Source organism: Mytilus edulis, unplaced genomic scaffold (assembly GCF_963676685.1).
Source record: "Mytilus edulis unplaced genomic scaffold, xbMytEdul2.2 SCAFFOLD_1999, whole genome shotgun sequence".
Taxonomy (NCBI): domain Eukaryota; kingdom Metazoa; phylum Mollusca; class Bivalvia; order Mytilida; family Mytilidae; genus Mytilus; species Mytilus edulis.
The window spans coordinates 1-18,894 of record NW_027267682.1 but is presented as its reverse complement, the minus strand read 5'-3'; the positions used below and the strand labels follow the sequence as shown (position 1 = coordinate 18,894).

The 18,894-nt window shown below is 30.1% G+C and overlaps 2 protein-coding genes across 2 annotated transcripts; one reads left to right on the top strand and one right to left on the bottom strand.

Annotated features, from left to right (window-relative positions):
- Positions 1-5,621: 5,621 nt before the first annotated feature.
- Positions 5,622-7,091, bottom strand: LOC139505844 (syntaxin-1A-like). The gene has a single exon (XM_071295229.1). The coding sequence runs from the start codon at positions 6,606-6,608 to the stop codon at positions 5,742-5,744; it is 867 nt and encodes a 288-aa protein (XP_071151330.1). The 5' UTR covers positions 6,609-7,091; the 3' UTR covers positions 5,622-5,741.
- A 3,968-nt stretch (positions 7,092-11,059) lies between these two features.
- Positions 11,060-18,880, top strand: LOC139505843 (biotin--protein ligase-like). Its single transcript, XM_071295227.1, has 3 exons — positions 11,060-11,195; positions 12,614-12,827; positions 18,213-18,880. The coding sequence occupies exons 1-3, from the start codon at positions 11,132-11,134 to the stop codon at positions 18,376-18,378; spliced, it is 444 nt and encodes a 147-aa protein (XP_071151328.1). The 5' UTR covers positions 11,060-11,131; the 3' UTR covers positions 18,379-18,880.
- Positions 18,881-18,894: the final 14 nt, after the last annotated feature.

Genomic DNA, 18,894 nt, shown 5'->3' with positions numbered 1-18,894 from the left:
ATAAAGGTTTATCATGTTTATTGTATGGTCTTTGAAAAAAAAAACTGTAGAGTGAATTAATACTTTTTAAATGTTTTATATTACAAAATCCATACTATAAATTATTGTACAAGTTATAAGTGAATTTTAGTCAAATTTTGTACAAATTATAATTTGTACAAGCAATTTTTGTACAAATTACAATTTGTACAAAGTCAAAATACAAATTATAATTTGTACAAAATGATAACTTGTACACAACATATATACTGTACTAGAATGCATCCTTTTATGAATACTCGTATGAAGGCAGGTTAGATACCAGACTATCAATTTTATTGCTTCGCTATTGACATGAGACGTGAATTCTGTAGGGTATTTGCTTTGTACTTATTTAATTACAGATTTATACTTATATTATGATAATTATCGAGTCGTTTACAATCTGTCTAATATAATAAATATTATGAGAGTGAATATAAAGCATCATGGGAAATAGTAACGTGTTCATCCTCAGATTGTTCATCCTCAGATTGTTCATCCTCAGAATCTTCCTATATATTAGTGATCATTAGTATAGTGTTTACGCAGAGTTTTGTTTATAAAGAAATAAAATCAATTTATATGACCTAACCCTTTTCCTGATTATACTTTTAGATAGAGTGTTTGATGTTTTTTATACGACCGCAAAAATGAAAAATGTTTTGGTCCTTTATTGGTATCACGTTGCGTCGTCGTCTGAATACTTTTAGTTTTTCGCACTCTAACTTTAGTAAAGTGAATAGAAATCTATGAAGTTTTAACACAAGGTTTATGACAACAAAAGGAAGGTTGGATTGATTTTGGGAGTTGAGGTCCCAACATTTTCGGAATTAGGGGCCAAAAAGGGCCCAAATAAGCATTATTCTTGGTTTTCGCAACATAACTTTAGTATAAGTAAATAGAAATCTATGAAATTTAAGCACAAGGTTTATGACCATAAAAGGAAGGTTGGGTTTGATTTTGGAGTTTTGGTCCCAACAGTTTAGGAATAAGGGGCCCAAAGGGTCCAAAATTGAACTTTGTTTGATTTCATCCAAAATTGAATAATTGGGGGTTCTTTGATATGCCGATTCTAACTGTGTATGTAGATTCTTAATTTTTGGTCCCCGTTTTCAAATTGGTCTACATTAAGGTCCAAAGGGTCCAAAATAAAACTTAGTTTGATTTTAACAAAAATTGATCGAATCCTTGGGGTTTTTTGATATGCTGAATCTAAAAATGTACTTAGATTTTTATACGACCGCAAAAATTTTAATTTTTTGGTCGTATATTGCTATCACGTTGGCGTCGTCGTCGTCGTAGTCCGAATACTTTTAGTTTTCGCACTCTAACTTTAGTAAAAGTGAATAGAAATCAATGAAATTTTAACACAAGGTTTATGACCACAAAAAGAAGGTTGGGATTGATTTTGGGAGTTTTGGTCCCAACATTTTAGGAATTAGGGGCCAAAAGGGCCCAAATAAGCATTTTCTTGGTTTTCGCACTATAACTTTAGTTTAAGTGAATAGAAATCTATGAAATTTTGACACAAGGTTTATGACCCACAAAAGGAAGGTTGGGATTGATTTTGGGAGTTTTGGTTCCGACAGTTTGGGAATTAAGGGCCAAAAAAGGGCCCAAATAAAGCATTATTCTTGGTTTTCACACAATAACTTTAGTATAAGTAAATACAAATCAATGAAATTTTAACACAAGGTTTATGACCACAAAAGGAAGGGTAGGATTGATTTTTGGAGCTGAGGTCACAACAGTTTATGAATTAGGGGCCAAAAAGGGGCCCAAATAAGCATTATTCTTGGTTTTCGCACAATAACTTTAGTATAAGTAAATAGAAATCTATGAAATTTAAACACAAGGTTTATGACCATAAAAGGAAGGTTAGGTTTGATTTTGGGAGTTTTGGTCCTAACAGTTTAGGAATAAGGGGCCAAAAGGGTCCAAAATTGAACTTTGTGTGATTTCATCAAAAATTGAATAATTGGGGTTAATTTTTGGTCCCGTTTTCAAATTGGTCTACATTAAGGTCCAAAGGGTCCAAAATTAAACTTAGTTTGATTTTAACAAAAATTGAATCCTTGGGGTTCTTTGATATGCTGAATTTAAAAATGTACTTAGATTTTTAATTATTAGCCTAGTTTTCAAGTTGATCCAAATGGGGGTCCAAAATTAAACTTTGTTTGATTTCATCAATAATTGAATAATTGGGGTTCTTTGAAATGCCAAATCTAACTGTGTATGTAGATTCTTAATTTTTGGTCCCGTTTTCAAATTGGTCTACATTAAAGTACAAAGGGTCCAAAATTAAACTAAGTTTGATTTTAACAAAATTAAATTCTTGGGCTTTTTTGGTATGCTGAATTTAAACATGTACTTAGATTTTTGATTATGGGCCCAGTTTTCAAGTTTGTTCAAATCAGGATCCAAAATTATTATATTAAGTATTGTGCAATAGCAAGAAATTTTCAATTGCACAGTATTTAGCAATAGCAAGAAATCTTCAATTGCACAGTATTGTGCAATAGCAAGAAATTTTCAATTGCACAGTATTGCGCAATAGCAAGATATCTTCAATTGCACAGTATTGTGCAATAGCAAATATTTTCAATTGCACAGTATTGTGCAATAGCAAAAAACATCTAATTGCACAATATTGTGCAATAGCAAGAAATTAAAAAAAATTGGAGTTATCTTTCTTTGTCCAGAATAGTAGTTGAATCAACTTAAATCATTGTTTTATACAATATACAATGTATATTCACTTTTACTACCAACTGATAAATTAAAACAATCTTTACCATTCAGTGTTAACAAGCACTTTATTTTACATTTTAATATTTTATGATGTATTTAAAAGAGTAGTTATTGTTGCAAACTCCATTAGAAATTTGAATTGAGATCAGTTTTGGAAAAAGGGAAAGGGGGATGTGAAAAAAAGGGGGGGGTTAAATTTTTCTCATTTCAGATTTCATAAATAAAAAGAAAATTTCTTCAAATTTTTTTTTAGAGGATTAATATTCAACAGCATAGTGAATTGCTCAAAGGCAAAAAAATATTTTAAGTTCATTAGACCACATTCATTCTGTGTCAGAAACCTATGCTGTGTCAACTATTTAATCACAATCCAAATTTAGAGCTGAACCCAGCTTGAATGTTGTGTCCATACTTGCCCCAACCGTTCAGGGTTCAACCTCTGCGTAAAGCTGCGCCCTGTGGAGCATCTGGTTTTATCATTATGTTAGGTAACCCACAATTGTAAGAGATATTTATTATTCAGTTATATAGCAAATTTGTTAACCACAAAATATGAAAAATTATATTCCAACACGGAAGTCTGCATGTTTTTTGTCATATGTCTCTTATAACTAGAAATATCCCTATTTTTGACAATTATTACCAATTAAGTGGCTAAATTAGTTGTATTTTGACACTTTATTTACGATTGAGGGATGGACATACTTAAATTTGTAGGAAGATGACCTTGAACTATCATTTCAAAGACAAATGATTATGAAAACAAATTATAGGATTTGATTGCACTTTTCTTCTTCCCATGTCTCTTTATATTTTTATTTGTGATATTTAATAAAGCATAAGTGGCAAATCACAAGTTGTACAGTATTACATATGTATTTATGGTAAACTACACTTATTTTTGTCTGACCTATGTCCAAAGTTGCCCTTGACTTAATATGTCCTTTTATTATGCTCCTTGAAATTTTGGCTTTTTCTTTATCTGTCTTTTAGTCAGAACTCTTGTGGCTACTTGAAATGGTGGTTAGACATGGTCAAGGAAAAAATACCTGTCCAAAGTTTGTCCACTGTCGTGGCTATTATAACAATATGGAAATTATTTAGTCCTTGGCATGAATTTTGGCATTATGTTGCAGTTACATCTGAGAAATTCTTTCTTTTTCTATATTTTTTACATTTTTTATAGTATTTTGAATTAAAGTACTCTGGGAAGAGGATTCACTTTCAAAATATCAGAAATGCCGATATCTTTAATTACAAAGATAAAGTTTCCAATCTGTTAAAAAACCTATTTGCGAAACAATATGTGCATTTGATGATAAGTGACTATAGTATCCTGCTCTACTCAAATATTTTTGAAGCGTTTAATAAAGAAGGGTATATTTTAGATAATGAATGAGCATTGTAAGATTTAACTTTACATTGAATATTGATGCAATTCCCAACCAAATTTGGAAGGGTCATTATTTGGCCTTCTAAGGACATTAATTGGTCATATAACGTAATCTTTTATGTGTTTATATTAAGATTTCTTAGACAAGTGCTTATGTTATGTATATTCACACATAGTTTTATAACATACTATTTGTAGAACATATAATGGTTTTTGTAGAAAAAAAAATTTATATATAGTTTTTATGGCTTTCTATATATATTTATTGACTTATGGACAACTGCACACATGAAGTTCCAACAGGTTTGGTCTGACAAAGGTTAACTAGGCATGTATATTTAGATAAATTTTTTGTCCATGTAGCTTTTACATAGGTCAAACACTGACATTTAAAGGTTGTGAAATAGTAAAAATCTATACAATGCTTAAATGTTATTTAAACACAGTTTATGATAAAGCAACCTTGATAATTGTTGTTACCAAATGAAGAAAATTGTGGGGGAAGAGGGGGAATTATGTTCTTGCCATGTCTACCAGTCAGTCATTCTGTCTGTCAGTCTGTCAATAATCACTCTGTTGAATCAGGATTGCCTTTTTTGGTCCTTTTCTCTTCAAAATTGAAGATTTTTATTGATCAAAATGGCTGATAAGTTCAATAATGAGAAATATCTGAAATGGGGAACCATATTCTTGGGAGCAGAAATTGTAAAATATTCTTGTACTTCTAATGTGAGAACTGCATTGCATAAGCTTTCTGTCTAAAGGTTATTTCATTTCGATCTGGATTTTTATACTTTTGAAACTTTTTTTTTTATGAAAATCACATTTTGTTGTAATAACTTCAGAGTAGCAGTTCACTGTGCGTCTCCAGAATTTGCTTTCCTTGAAGTTTTTTGTATACTCTTAACTAGACACCAAAACCAGACAAATAAAACATATTCAGTTAAAAAATACATCTTTAAATGCTCCAGGGTTTTTGATACACAATTAGTCAGAGATATAAAAAAGGTGCTGTTCAATAAAGAAATAATTCAGTAGGGTTACTCTATTATTGGTGCAGTGTCATTCATGTTTTAATTGCTTCTTACTTAAGTCATGAATAGTGCTAAATGCTTAACCCTTTATAGTTTAGATGGTGACTGCCCTTTTGAAAGTTTTTGTCTAGGTTTTCTGAAATATTTATTGATTCAGTGTAAAATTTTACTTTAGGCTAGTATAGATCTAATCCTTTGTATCTGGTCATTGTCAGCTTTGTTCATATATTTGATAGTTCTGTTGGGATTATTGATAAAGAGATCTGCTGATAAAAAAAATAGACTTTAGGCCAAGTCTACGTCAAATATGTCATTGGACTTTAGGCCAAGTCTGCATTAAGTGTGTCATAGAAGTGAAATTCTGTAAGGATTGCAAAAGAAAGCAAAAGATTGCAAAATAATGCAAATTAAATAATTCTGTAATCAAATAGATATTTTACTAAAAAAATAATCAATTTACAAATAATGTATATTTATGGAAAATAAATTAACAGTGACAATTAAATAACAATGATGGCACCACTGAGGTAGATTTAACTTTACTAAGCAAATACGATAATAAGAATTACAATTGTGATTACAACCACAGCACCTAAGATAGCCGCACATATAAATTTCTTTTTTCTTGCTGATGACTTGTACTCCTTAGCCTGTCTTAACACTTTATTTGTTTTGGTCACATGTACAACAGCTTCCTCCACATTTTTCTCAATGTTATTTAACATGTCACCTTGTTCACCAACTAACACATTCATCTCTTTAAATAATTGATTAACTTCATGGATTTGATTTTCTAATTGATGGAGTTCTTTCTCCCTATCTTCCAACTCTTGAAGGTCAGATTTGGCAGTTTGCATTTGAATTATGATATTATCGGTAAACACTGAATGAGTTTGGAAGTCAACTTGATTCATGTCAATATCGGGGTTATCCTCCTTGGATACTATCTCCACCTTTCTTTGAAACCTTGTCCTAGTTTTGTCGATATAATCTGCCTGATTTGCTCGGAAAGTGTTCATAATCTCGCGAAGCTGATGAGACAATCTCTCAATTTGATTCACACATACTTGCTGATATGCGTCAGCTTCTGAAATTTCATTATTGTTGTTGGATAAAGCTTCAATTTCTTTACGTATTTTTACAGATTCAGTTAAAATATGATCAGATAATTTTTCCATCTTTTTTAATTCTGTCTGTGTGACAAATGGCGAACAATAGAGATTATTTTGAAGTTTAGTGACTTCAGTCACATGGCTTTGTATCTCTATCAAATCATTTTCTATACGTTTCACTTTCTTCATTAATATATCCATTGGTGTATTTTTCTTTTTGAATGAAAATCTCTTGCTGTTTCTCCCAAGTTCTTCACGTTTCTTGTGCATTTCCAAAGTCCTGTCTTTAACCACCATTTTGTATTGATTTCCTGATAGTCAAAGACTCAGAATATTTAAGGTAGACACTTGAAACCAACTGATATATCCTATTAATGTCCAGTCACTATTATTCTCTTGTGAAAAATCAAGATTTTATCACTTTTCTACACAATTTTTAGTGTTAATGATATTTACCAATAAAAGGTAATCCACTTTTGTCATCTACTAATTAACGGCATCAATACCTGTACATGTACTACCAAACAGGTAAAAATCTCCTTAGTATACTTCCTATCACCTATTATTATTCTATAATGTATCACCTCAGGAAAATGTTAAAGTATTCAGTAGTGTGTGAGAGAAGATTTATATATATACCTGTTTAAATTAAAATTTTGTGATTCAGAATTCTTTCCATTACTCACGATAAATGATTGTTTACAAATAATTGATTCATGGTGCTACAGTGAAAACAAACAGGGTTATCTCTCAAAATTGGTATTTTTAAATATGAAGTCAAAATTTGACCGGTCAGTTTTGAAATAATAGTTATTTTAATAGTTTGAAGGGAAATTCATTATTGAAATATATCAGATATTTACATATGATTCAAATTACACAAAATGTGACAATACCAAATAAATTAGCTGTACAATTCAGGATGAAGAAAGATAAATTAGTTTATATATCATGTTGGATCCTTGTTTAAAGATAAAAATTACTGACTAAAAGTAAATATTCTATGAAAATGAATAAATTGGAAGTTTCCTACAAACTTGTCTGAAACTGAATATATCAGAACAAAAAGGTTTCACTGTACAGGTGTGTGTATTGATTTTCTCTGTTTATTTTTACCTGAGGGGCCCCCAATAAGGAAAAGGAAAGTGACAAGCATTGCATGTCATTAAGGATGTTTTCTTTCAAAATTGTACTGTGTCTCTCTTATTATGTGCAATTTCTCTGAAAAAAATTGTTACCAAAATTCTAATTATTTAGAAAAATACTTATAAGTTTTGTAGAAACCCACATTTGGTTTGATTACATTTTGTTGAATTATTAATGAACTTAACAATAAGTAGTATTGACCTGTTGTTTGCAGAGATGTTTCTCTATATACTATAGTTTCTTCATTAACAAAACTGGACAACTACAAATTAGAATAATAAAATCCTAATCCAAGTTTACCAAGTTTTTACTATACAAATTATTCAGATGAAAAAGGGGGAGGAGAAGAAGTAAGGCAATCAAAAACCATATGTTGATTGGAGACATACAATACTTAGGCAAAAAAACGAAGAAAAACAACAGACAATATTCAACGAAAAGCACACATACCCAAAACAATATTGAGCAACACGAAAAAGAAGGGGCAATAACTCAGGTGATCAGGATTTGTTAGCTGTTTTTTGCACCACAGATAGCACCCATTCTGTTGAAAGTATATGTCTGTCCTTAATGACTGATATTTTTCATGATTGAAATAGCTTGTGTGCATCAAAAGTGATATGACAAGTAGGAAGAAAAAAAGAAATTATGTCATCAAGTATAAAGCAGAAAATAGAAACCAAGTTCAATTCAGGGGGAGATAATTTCATTCAGTAATTTCAACATATTTTGCATTAACTCAAACTCATTACTTTAAAAGTTAAAAGATTTTTAAGGAAATAGTAATCTAAAACTAGTCGTTAATAACAGAAATAAAATATCAGAATCTGGATTTCTATTATGTTGTTTTATTAATATTGTTTTTGTACATTGAACAGCATATTGTTTCATGCCCACATACCAAAAGTTCTTTTGTTTTTCAAGCCAAATTTAACAATAATTATTGAATATTTGACAATAAATAAAAGTGCATATTAGCTCTTTACAATCTCCATACAATTATTTTATTTTAGACAATATAATAGTTATGATAAATTACAATAATGATACTAATTTTATAAAATTTGTAGCCTAAGTTTGTTTACTAGTAACAGACGTGCTGGGAAAACTGTCCTATTGTTGTACTATGGTATTTGAAGGAAATCTTTGGTTCCCATTTAGATTCTATTTTAGATAATTTTCTGTCAGATATATTGATGTTCAAGCAGTTACAAGAACAATTTTTATTTTAAAACTTGTGAGTGGGGTATAATTATCCTCAAAAAACAAAAAAATGTACTTTATAATAAATATATAAATAGATATTTTGTTATTCATTTCATGTTGTACTTTTTTCAAAGCAGAGAAATTGACAACTATAAATATTGTATTTTGCATATTTTCTCATGCTAAGTAAAATCAAATCACAAATAATAGTATAACTGAATGTTTGTTTCAAGGTGGAGTATTCTTTTTAAAGATTAGTGTCAATATTGATTTATGTAGTGCATATTGCTATAATATTCATCAGAGATGGGTCCGATTACTTTCAATGTAATTGATTAAATTACAATTACTTTGTCATTTGTACGATTAAATTAAATTAATGATTACATCATTTCTGAAAGTATCTGATTAAATTAATGATTACATTGGCAAAGTAATCATGATTACATCTGATTACAATGAATTTAAAAACAAAACATTTTGAATGATGTGAATGAATAAACGTTCAATAACACTATAGCATTTTTGAGAAATGTTCATGTCTGATTTATCTTTTATCATATATATTTCCCTACAGCTATACTCAATTTGTAATTGCAATAAAAACAAACCTTAATTAGTCTCCTACCTGTCAATTCAAAGTTGATAAAAAACACAAAAATTAACAAAAGATTATAATTCAGGGTTAAAGAAAAGTATTACTTGAATATATAACAGTTATTATCAAATATTAATATGAAGATCATTATAAAACGATGAATATACATGTATGTAAAATATCTTTTACCAAGATAAAAGATATATAATTGTATTATATGTTTCTGCTTAGGCTAATGATGACTTTTCAATACTATAACAGTTTATTTTTGACTGAAGTAGACATGCTTAAAGTAACCAAATAATTTTAGTATGTTTAAAATTTATCAAATATAAATAACAAAGAGGTTCATTTAATGACCAAAACACAATTTTAGATTTTTTTCATTGTAATCAGAATGTAATCAAAAAGTAATCATGATTACAGGGTATTTTGAAAAGTAATTGATTAAATTAAATTACATGTAATCAGATTTTTGGCTGATTAATGATTACACTGATTACTTGAAAAATTGTAATCAATTACAGCTGATTAATGATTACAATTACAATTACCCCAAGTCTGATATTCATACCCTGCTCTGAAATAGTTCTGTTATTGAGCCAATATAGGGTGATGGGTGTAAAAATACCATCAATGAACGATCTAGTTTTGTGAACAAATATTGTTCATTTCATGTAAATCATTCCTTATATGAAATAAGGAGATATGGCATGATTGTCAATTTAAGGCAACTATCCAAATGATGTGGATGTAAACATCTATAGGGAACTAACTGTACAACCTTCAAGATTAAGCAAATCTAGTGAACTGTATGGTAAGCTGTATGAGGCTCCTGAAGGACAAAATGTGAAAAAAAGTCCAAAGAGAAAAATGTTTTAGATCCTACCTGATATTGGGCAAACTGACCGACAGTATCTTCGGAGTACTTCTAGATCCTGCACTCTCAGTCATTACCTTTTCTGTTAATTGTTTTTGTCCTTTAGTATTGATTTGATTAGTCAAGCGATTTCCAGCTTGTCCTTCTGTTGTACTGTTACACCACTATTCCATGCTAGGGGGGGCTCAGTGCTCGCAAGCTTGTTTGTTGCTTTATATCAAATTGTATATCATTTTACTTTTGTTATTTTGGGGTCCTTTTATAGCTTACTATGCAGTTTTATTGGATAAACTCATTGTTGTACAATGACTTTAGTTGTTAATTTTATGTCATTTGGTCTCTGGTAAGGAGTGTTGTCTCATTGGCAATCATACCATGTCTTCTTATTTTATATTAATTCTGCCACATTCTGTATATTTGCTTGTCCCAAGTCAGGAACCTGCACTCTAGTGGATGTTGTTTTCAGCATAAACCAGACTGAAGGTTTTTTTTTTGCTTGAATTGTTTTAAGTTTTGTCATGCCTGTACATGTACCTTTTAAAGCTTAAAATACATTATGGTTTTACTCATTGTTTAAGGCTGTATGATGATTAATAGTTGTACACATCTTTGTCCTTGTGTCTTGGCTGGATTATTGGATTGTTGTCTCATTGGCAAGCATACCACATCTTCTTATATATAACTATTTGGTCAGGAAAGTGTAAAGGATTATGTAGAATAGTTTATCTTGACTTTATATTATAATATTTGATATTCCAATCTCCCATTTTCCCTGATGGTTTGCCCAGTATTTTGTTTTATATGAAATGAACATTATTCTTAAGATAAAATTGATTATTTAATGTATATTTTATGTTAAGAATAAACAGAGATGTGGGTATCTAATTCAATGAAAGGGCAACATTACAACTAATAAAAAACTTTCTGTTTATTTTACAGGACATAGATTTGAGATTGAAATGGCCTAACGATATTTACTACAGCGATAAAATGAAATTAGGAGGAGTTATTGTTAGATCCACAACTATGAGTGGACATTTACATGCCCTTATTGGTAAGATCATCTGAAAAAAAAAATATGTAATGCAATTCTCTTTGATGGCTTCAGACATAATTTTATGTAACCTTTTTTTAACTGGCCCAATTCAGTTATTTACTAGTCTTAAAAATTGATGACTCAAATGTTAAGTGTAATTTCATCCCCTTACTTGCTATTTGAGATGTAAAACATGGAAAAATAAATTTGAAAGGACACTAAAAAAAAAATTCCAAGTAATATACTGTCCACACTAGGAACTATATTTGAAGACAAGGAAAATCAAACGAAGATTTAACTAGGAGTGAAAGATCAAACTACACTGAGAGGTCAAAAGCCAGAGGTCAAAAATGTTCCACCATTTCATGATTTGAAGTAAAATCTCCTATATATTTCATATATAGAAAACACATTTTTAATGGAAACTTTCTTTAAGTTATTCCTTGACACAACTGAATGAAATTTTTACCATTTGATACAGAATATCTTCAGATTCTTGCAATGATTACTAAATATATTTATAATTTATACTTCTTCTAAGGTCATTTCTGTTTAAAGACATTAATGAATTTCTACATGAATAATAAGACATGGTTTTATAGGACAAAATGAGACTTCATTTCGATATTTGTATATAAACAATGATTTCTTAGTAATGACATGTCATAAAAATAAAATATTTTATAATAACCATCAAAAACTGTACACATTTATGAGTTTTTCGGTAAAAATTTAATCAAGGTCGTATATGTAGGGGAATATGGGCATTGTGAAACCCTTTTGACCTCAGACATTGTTAAGACTGTGTGTTTTTGTCACATCATTAGTTTTTTGTTGTTTTTCACTTAAAAGTAAATATCCTCTGTCATTTGCAGATTATTTCTTTTCCACCGAAAAATTATTTGATGAAAGGATACATTAAGTTCATCTCATCTTGTATTAATATAGAAACACTATATAAATGGTTTTTTGGTTTTTTTTTGGTGACAATGAACTTGTTCAGATAATGGATTTCTGTCTATGCTTAAATAATCCAGCCAGCATCCATTAAAATGTTGAGTTTGAGGGCTGCTTAAAATAAGAAAGAGAACTGAGTGGTCAGAGAAATATAATTCAGACACTGTCCTGACCGTTCTTTGCCTCCATCCCTAAACGCCACAGGCAGTATATACTGATTTTAGGTCACACCAATATATTTTATAGCAGGACTTGATACCCCATCAAGAAAGGCAGAAAATATTACTGTGGATTCAATTAAATTTGTCTTTGACTAAAGTTGTGAATATCAATTTTCATAGATTGTGGGAAAATGGTATTTTCTTATATCACGCTATAGCTACAAACCAATGAGTTGTATGAAACTAGGTTTAATGCCATCAAACAAATTATTGACCCTATAATTAAATTAACATTATCTTTTTTTTAATCATTTATAGGTTGTGGATATAATGTAAGCAATAAAAATCCAACAATCTGTGTCAATGATGTGATAAATAGCTACAACAATGACAAGAAAACAAAATTACCAGAACTATCAGTAGAACAGTCTATAGCAAGGACAGTTACTGTCATGGAGGAACTTATTGACCAATTCCAACAGGAAGGTTATAACAGTTTCTGTAAATCTTATTACAAAAGATGGTTGCATAGGTGAGAAAAAATTTATTTTATAAATATAAGAAGATGTGGTATAAGTGCCAATGAGACAGACAAGTCGCCATCCAAGTCATAATTTGTATAAGTAAACTGTTATAGGCCAAAGTACGGTCTTCAACAAAGAGCTTTGGCTCACACTGAACAGCAAGCTATAAAGGGCTGTTTAGTCCATAGTAAATATCCCTTCTAAATCTGTTCTTATGGTTAATTGATTCATGGAAATATCAATACAGGTTCTCTGGGGTCATGGAGTAAACCAGAAAAAGCTGTGTTTTCTGATGAATTGATACAAGAGACCCTTTTTGGCCATACCTTATCTTCTATTTTTATTTTAAACTTTGAAATGAATTGGTTCAACAGTTATCAAGTTATTGTGAAACATTAAACATCCTGAACTGCAAAACGAAAACTGAAAAAAACAAATAAATACCATTATGCCATGTAATCAGTCAAGAACCCTAACTCTGAATTGCAAAGGTGAAATTGACATTAATGCACTTAAGCATCATCTTGTCATGATTTTTGTTTTATATTCAAATATGAAAGTAAATGGGTTGATTGGTTCTCAAATTCTCAAGTTGCAACACTTTACTTCTAATGGTACTTAGAATTAAAGTAAACTGATCCCTTAAAATTTACACTTCTGATCATGAGCTTAATCCATTAACTAATTTTGACATTTGGCTAGAGAAATTTTATAGAAAAAGTACAGATGATGGAATTATACTACCCACATATCCATATATGTAAAGGCTCATGACAATGAGAACGCCAACCCTTTTTTTTTTAATCATGTTAATATAGGTGTGGTTTTCATCTTAGTTACAAATATGAAACATTGCTCTTATTAGTCTAGTGGTGTGTTGTCATTTCATCTTTGTTTACATAAATGGTGTTGAAAATTAACCACAGCTATTCTTGTGTTGTACCCACCAGGGGCGTAGCTTACGTTGAGGCAACCGAGGCAGTTGCCTCGTTAAAAAAAATAAAATTTCTTCACTGTATTTTCTTTATGATTATTGCAGCAAACTGGCTACTAAACAATAATGTAGCAACTTGTTATATCTTGTTGGCGCGGTTATTGATTCATACCCTTTACGAATTATTCAAGACTTATGGGAACATTTGAATTAATTTTCCCTCCTCTACTTGGAAATACCCTTTACGGTAGTTTTCTGTAATTCAAGTTTGTCAGAGTAAAAGGAAATCGACAACAGATTTATTTTGTCCTACACCATTTCAAGCGAAAACAGTGAGTAGAATAGATAAGGATGCAACTCACGAGTCACCCGATCAAACCACTTTACCATTGAATTAGGTCAATTTTGTGTCAGAATTATTTCTAGTATATGAGGGCCTGGGTGAGGTTTTAAGAAAACAGAAAAATCGGTCCTGAAATTAATTTAAATTTAAAGGAATATGGATTTAAAATGGTGCTAAATTATAAAATAAAGGAAAATCAAATTATGGGCGACAATGATTAAAAAATAAATATTTGATAATCCCAATCTAAGCATTCAAACCCTCATTTATAACTGTTGACATCTTCCCCTACGACTATCTTCATTGACTTTGGTACTACAAACAAAACAAAATATGCATTTATATATTATAGTGCACAGAAAATAAATTATATGTTGTGGTTCTCAAGTTTTATTCACGCTATTTTAATTCATAGTACGTTTTCACAAGCAGGGAATTTAAAATATTTAAAGGAATCACTCATTCCAGAGAAATATGTCTGTTAGTTAATACATAATGTCAGTTCATATATAAACAAAAATCAACCAAATACTGTTCATTTATAGTGAAGACTTCAGAATAAAGTAAATGTTAGTTATTCTTTGGTTGTCATGTTCATCGTGAATGAAAAAAAAAGTTAAAAAAATCATTCAAAATGTAATTTCAAGACCTTCAAAGGAATACACCACTAAAACAAGTGCCGTGCTACACTTTACAAGTAGCATATGTTTTTCTCCTAGTTTATCCTGAAATTTTTGTGGTGATTATCTATAATTCGTTGATTTGTGACCTACGACCAAATAAATGATCATCACAAAACTTATTACAAATAAACCTTAATATTTGCGTTTGTTTTTTTTTCTGTATTGAACATTTTGTACAGGTTTCTTCTATCCACCGAGCAAAGGTCATGATTTCTTGCGATATGACGTGTGAGGTACAGCCAACTATATTAGAGAAGAGAGGGACGAAAGACACCAAAGAGACAGTCAAACTCATCAATCTAACTGACTACTGACAACGCCATGGCTAAAAATGAAAAAAGACCAACAGACAAACAATAATACACATGACACAACATAGAAAACTAAAGAATAAACAACCACACCCCACCAAAAACTAGGGGTTATCTCAGGTGCTCCGGAAGGGTAAACAGATCCTGCTCCACGTAGGGCACCTGTTGTGTTGCTTATGTGATAACAAAGCCGGTAAATAGTCTAATTCGGTATTAGAGTGTACTACAGCTTGGAAATATATTGGGAGTCATTAGGCATTTGATCTGGCTTTCTGCTGGGAACAGTATGTCAATATATATATATGTTCCTGCTTTCTGTAACTGCTAGCAAGTCAGGAAACTGACTTTTCATTGGTTTTCTAATGTGATACCTTCGGGTATTTTGTTATCTTTATAGCTTTGAGTATAGATAGTAAGGCATTTAATTAACATTATTATGATGAAATAACATATATTGAACAGCAACTATTTTTAAGGATTTTTCTTATTCAAATTGTAAAACCCTCTATAGCTTCAGGGGGGCTATGCCCCCTGACCCCCTGCCTTGGTATATCAGAAGGCAAGCTACGCCACTGCCCACTATCATTGAAAGGTTATCCTAAGGTCCTGAACTGTAGAATCTATTATATGTATTGATGCTCTTATCTTTTTTGATAGTTTTAAAGCCATTGGTTAGATTATTTCATTATTCATTTCAAGTATATGTTAAGGGGTTGGTATTCCAAGGGGAGCTAACTACCATATTGCAGATTTTGACTGAAGTGTTGAGAATTGCTGTTATGTACTTTTTTAGTAAAAATTAAAAAGATTATTTCTAAGTCAATTGTCAAAATTTGAATGTAACCATCTTCTCTGCTTTAAAAATTATGCCAGAGAATTTTATTTTGTTCTTAAAATGATTTCAAAACATGCAATGCAAAGTTTATTTACCTATTTGAACTAATTAAGCATTGCAGAATTTTGAAGAGACAGTTAATAGTTTTCTATTATCAATTTTGTAAAAATAAAATTATTCCGGACATGCAGTTAAAAAAACAAAAAAAAAGTTGTGCAGTGTTTACATAATGCAGTTTCATTGAATTTTCTTTTATTTACACATGACTAATTTGATTGTTCTTCATCTAAATCAATGACTGATAATACATTTTTATGTGTGGAGGCTGAAATTAACACAAAGAACCAAATTTTACTTGTTTTAAAAACTTCAATTGTCTGGGAAAAAGCATCAGATTTTTTTTTATTGTTCATCTAATTCATCATTTACCCAGATTTTTTTTTTAAATAGCTTAATTTTTCAAAATGATTTCTTAAAACCACCTTTCGCAGTACTTTAGTCTAGAATACCTAATACGCTAGTATCTTTAATGTACTATTAATCTGTCTGTTACCCAGTAATAAAAGTTTATGGTGGTGAATTTCAGATGCTGCAAACGACAGTATCCTATTTAGAATTTTATGTAAGCCTCTCATGTTAAATGATTTAGAAATATTAAGTATCATTGACTTATTAATATTTCATGTGGTAGAATGTTACATAAATGGTCAAAAACTAAGATCAACCTTGAAAAGTAATTGGAATTTATTAATCATATCATACGTTTAATCGAAGAAAATTGAAGCAAGAAATTCAAGATCATTTCTTTTTTTTTTTCTTTTGGGAGTCTTAAAACATGTGTAAAGGACAGATTTGAAAAAGAAATGTTTTTTGATACATATTAATGGTTTCCATCTTGGTTTTAACAGTTATACTCGTTCATAGTACTTGATAATTGATTAGGAGGTGCTGCAAACTAAAAATATTTTTTATGCTTGTAAAATTCCATAATAGAATAAAAATGAATAGTTAAGTTTTATTCAAAATTGTCAAAAGCAAAGTTTCATATGTGTTCTCGTACGAATACTGAATAAAACACGGACGGCCACACGAAAAAAAAATAAAATACTGAAACGGTTCACTTTCGATCAAAAATCTGGAAAATGACAGATATATCACGTATCATGATAACACTGTTAAAACTGTACAAACTTTTGTTGTTTTTAATATAAATTCAAGTTCTTCGTGTACATATTGTCAATATTTCATTATAAATAACTTTAAAAAAAAAATGTTGTAGAAAATTCAGGGTAGGCAATTGCCTCCCCTGCCTCATAGGTAGTTACGGCCCTGTTTTACTTGTTTTAAAAACTTCAGTTGTCTGGGAAAAAGCATCAGATTTTTTTTTATTGTTCATCTAATTCATCATTTACCTAGAATTTTTTTTTTAAAAAGCTTAATTTTTCAAAATGATTTCTTAAAACCACCTTTCTCAGTACTTTAGCCCAGACATACCTAATACACTAGTATCTCTAATGTACTATTAATCTGTCTGTTACCCAGTAATAAAAGTTTATGGTGGTGAATTTCAGATGTTGCAAAAGACAGTATCTTATTTAGATAGAAATATTAAGTATCATTGACTTATTAACATTTCATGTGGTAGAATGTTACATAAATGGTCAAAAACTAAGATCAACCTTGAAAAGTAACTTGAATTTCTTAATCATATCATATGTTTAAACAAAGAAAATTGAAGCAAGAAATTCAAGATCATTTCTTTTTTTTTCCTTTGGGAGTCTTAAAACATGTGTAAAGGACAGATATGAAAAAGAAATGTTTTTTGATACATATCAATGGTTTCCATCTTGGTTTTAACAGTTATACTCGTTCATAGTACTTGATAATTGATTAGGAGGTGCTGCAAACTAAAAATATTTTTTATGCTTGTAAAATTCCATAATAGAATATTATGATTTCAGGAAATGTTGCATGCAAATAATGTATTCAAATGTGGGTTTTGAATTCTACTTCATATTAACCGTGGTAATATTTGGCTAAAAGCCAAAAAAAAATTTTTTTGGTGGCAAGGCTGTGGAATAAAAAATCCCATAGTCAGCTTATCTTTGCAGTAATTGTGCTTGTAATATCATGTGTCCTGCTTGACCACTTTTCCCATTTTCACCCATTTTTAAAGGTTTGTGGTTGAGTTGTTGTCTCTTTGGCACATTCCCCATTTCCATTCTCAATTTCATTGCTCATGATTAGTTGTGATTATTATATAAAACTACCTTGTCTTTTTTTTCAGCAATGTCAAGGTGAAACTACAGATGGAAAAAGGGAAGGAGGTGACAATTGTTGGTTTAGATGAATTTGGATATCTAAAGACAATTGATGAAAATAAAAAGACAATCATAGTACATGATGATGGGAACAGCTTTGATATGATGCACAACCTCATCAAAATGAAATAGTTATGGTGTTAACTTGGAATGTTACATGTCTAGTTGCTGAATATCATTAACTTGAAAGTAGAAATAGACAAATTGATTCCTGAAAACTAGAGACTTTTTTTTATAATTAATAATAAATATGCATAATACCAAATACCCGGTAAGCATAATATATACTGTTATCCAAAATATAACAAAAATAATGGCTATAGTATATTTAGTATGTGAAAATAAGATGACATCCTGATTGTTACTGATATGAATAATACTGTTCGTAAGGGAAATTACATTAAAAAGACATAATTTAGTAGCATTCTTTTATATTTGTAGTTATTTAAAGGCTGTTGGTGTATTTTGTTGATTTTTTTTATAATAATTTGCTACTTTTGTATTAAAACTGGTGTTGTTTTTTTGTTTTACAGCTGCTGTGTTCATTAAAACTTTTTTTATTACCTCTTTGTAGCCATTAGGGTGTTTGCATTTTTCAAACGTGTGATTGTTCACTAGTCTAGAGTACTCAAGTAGTTTATATTTTCA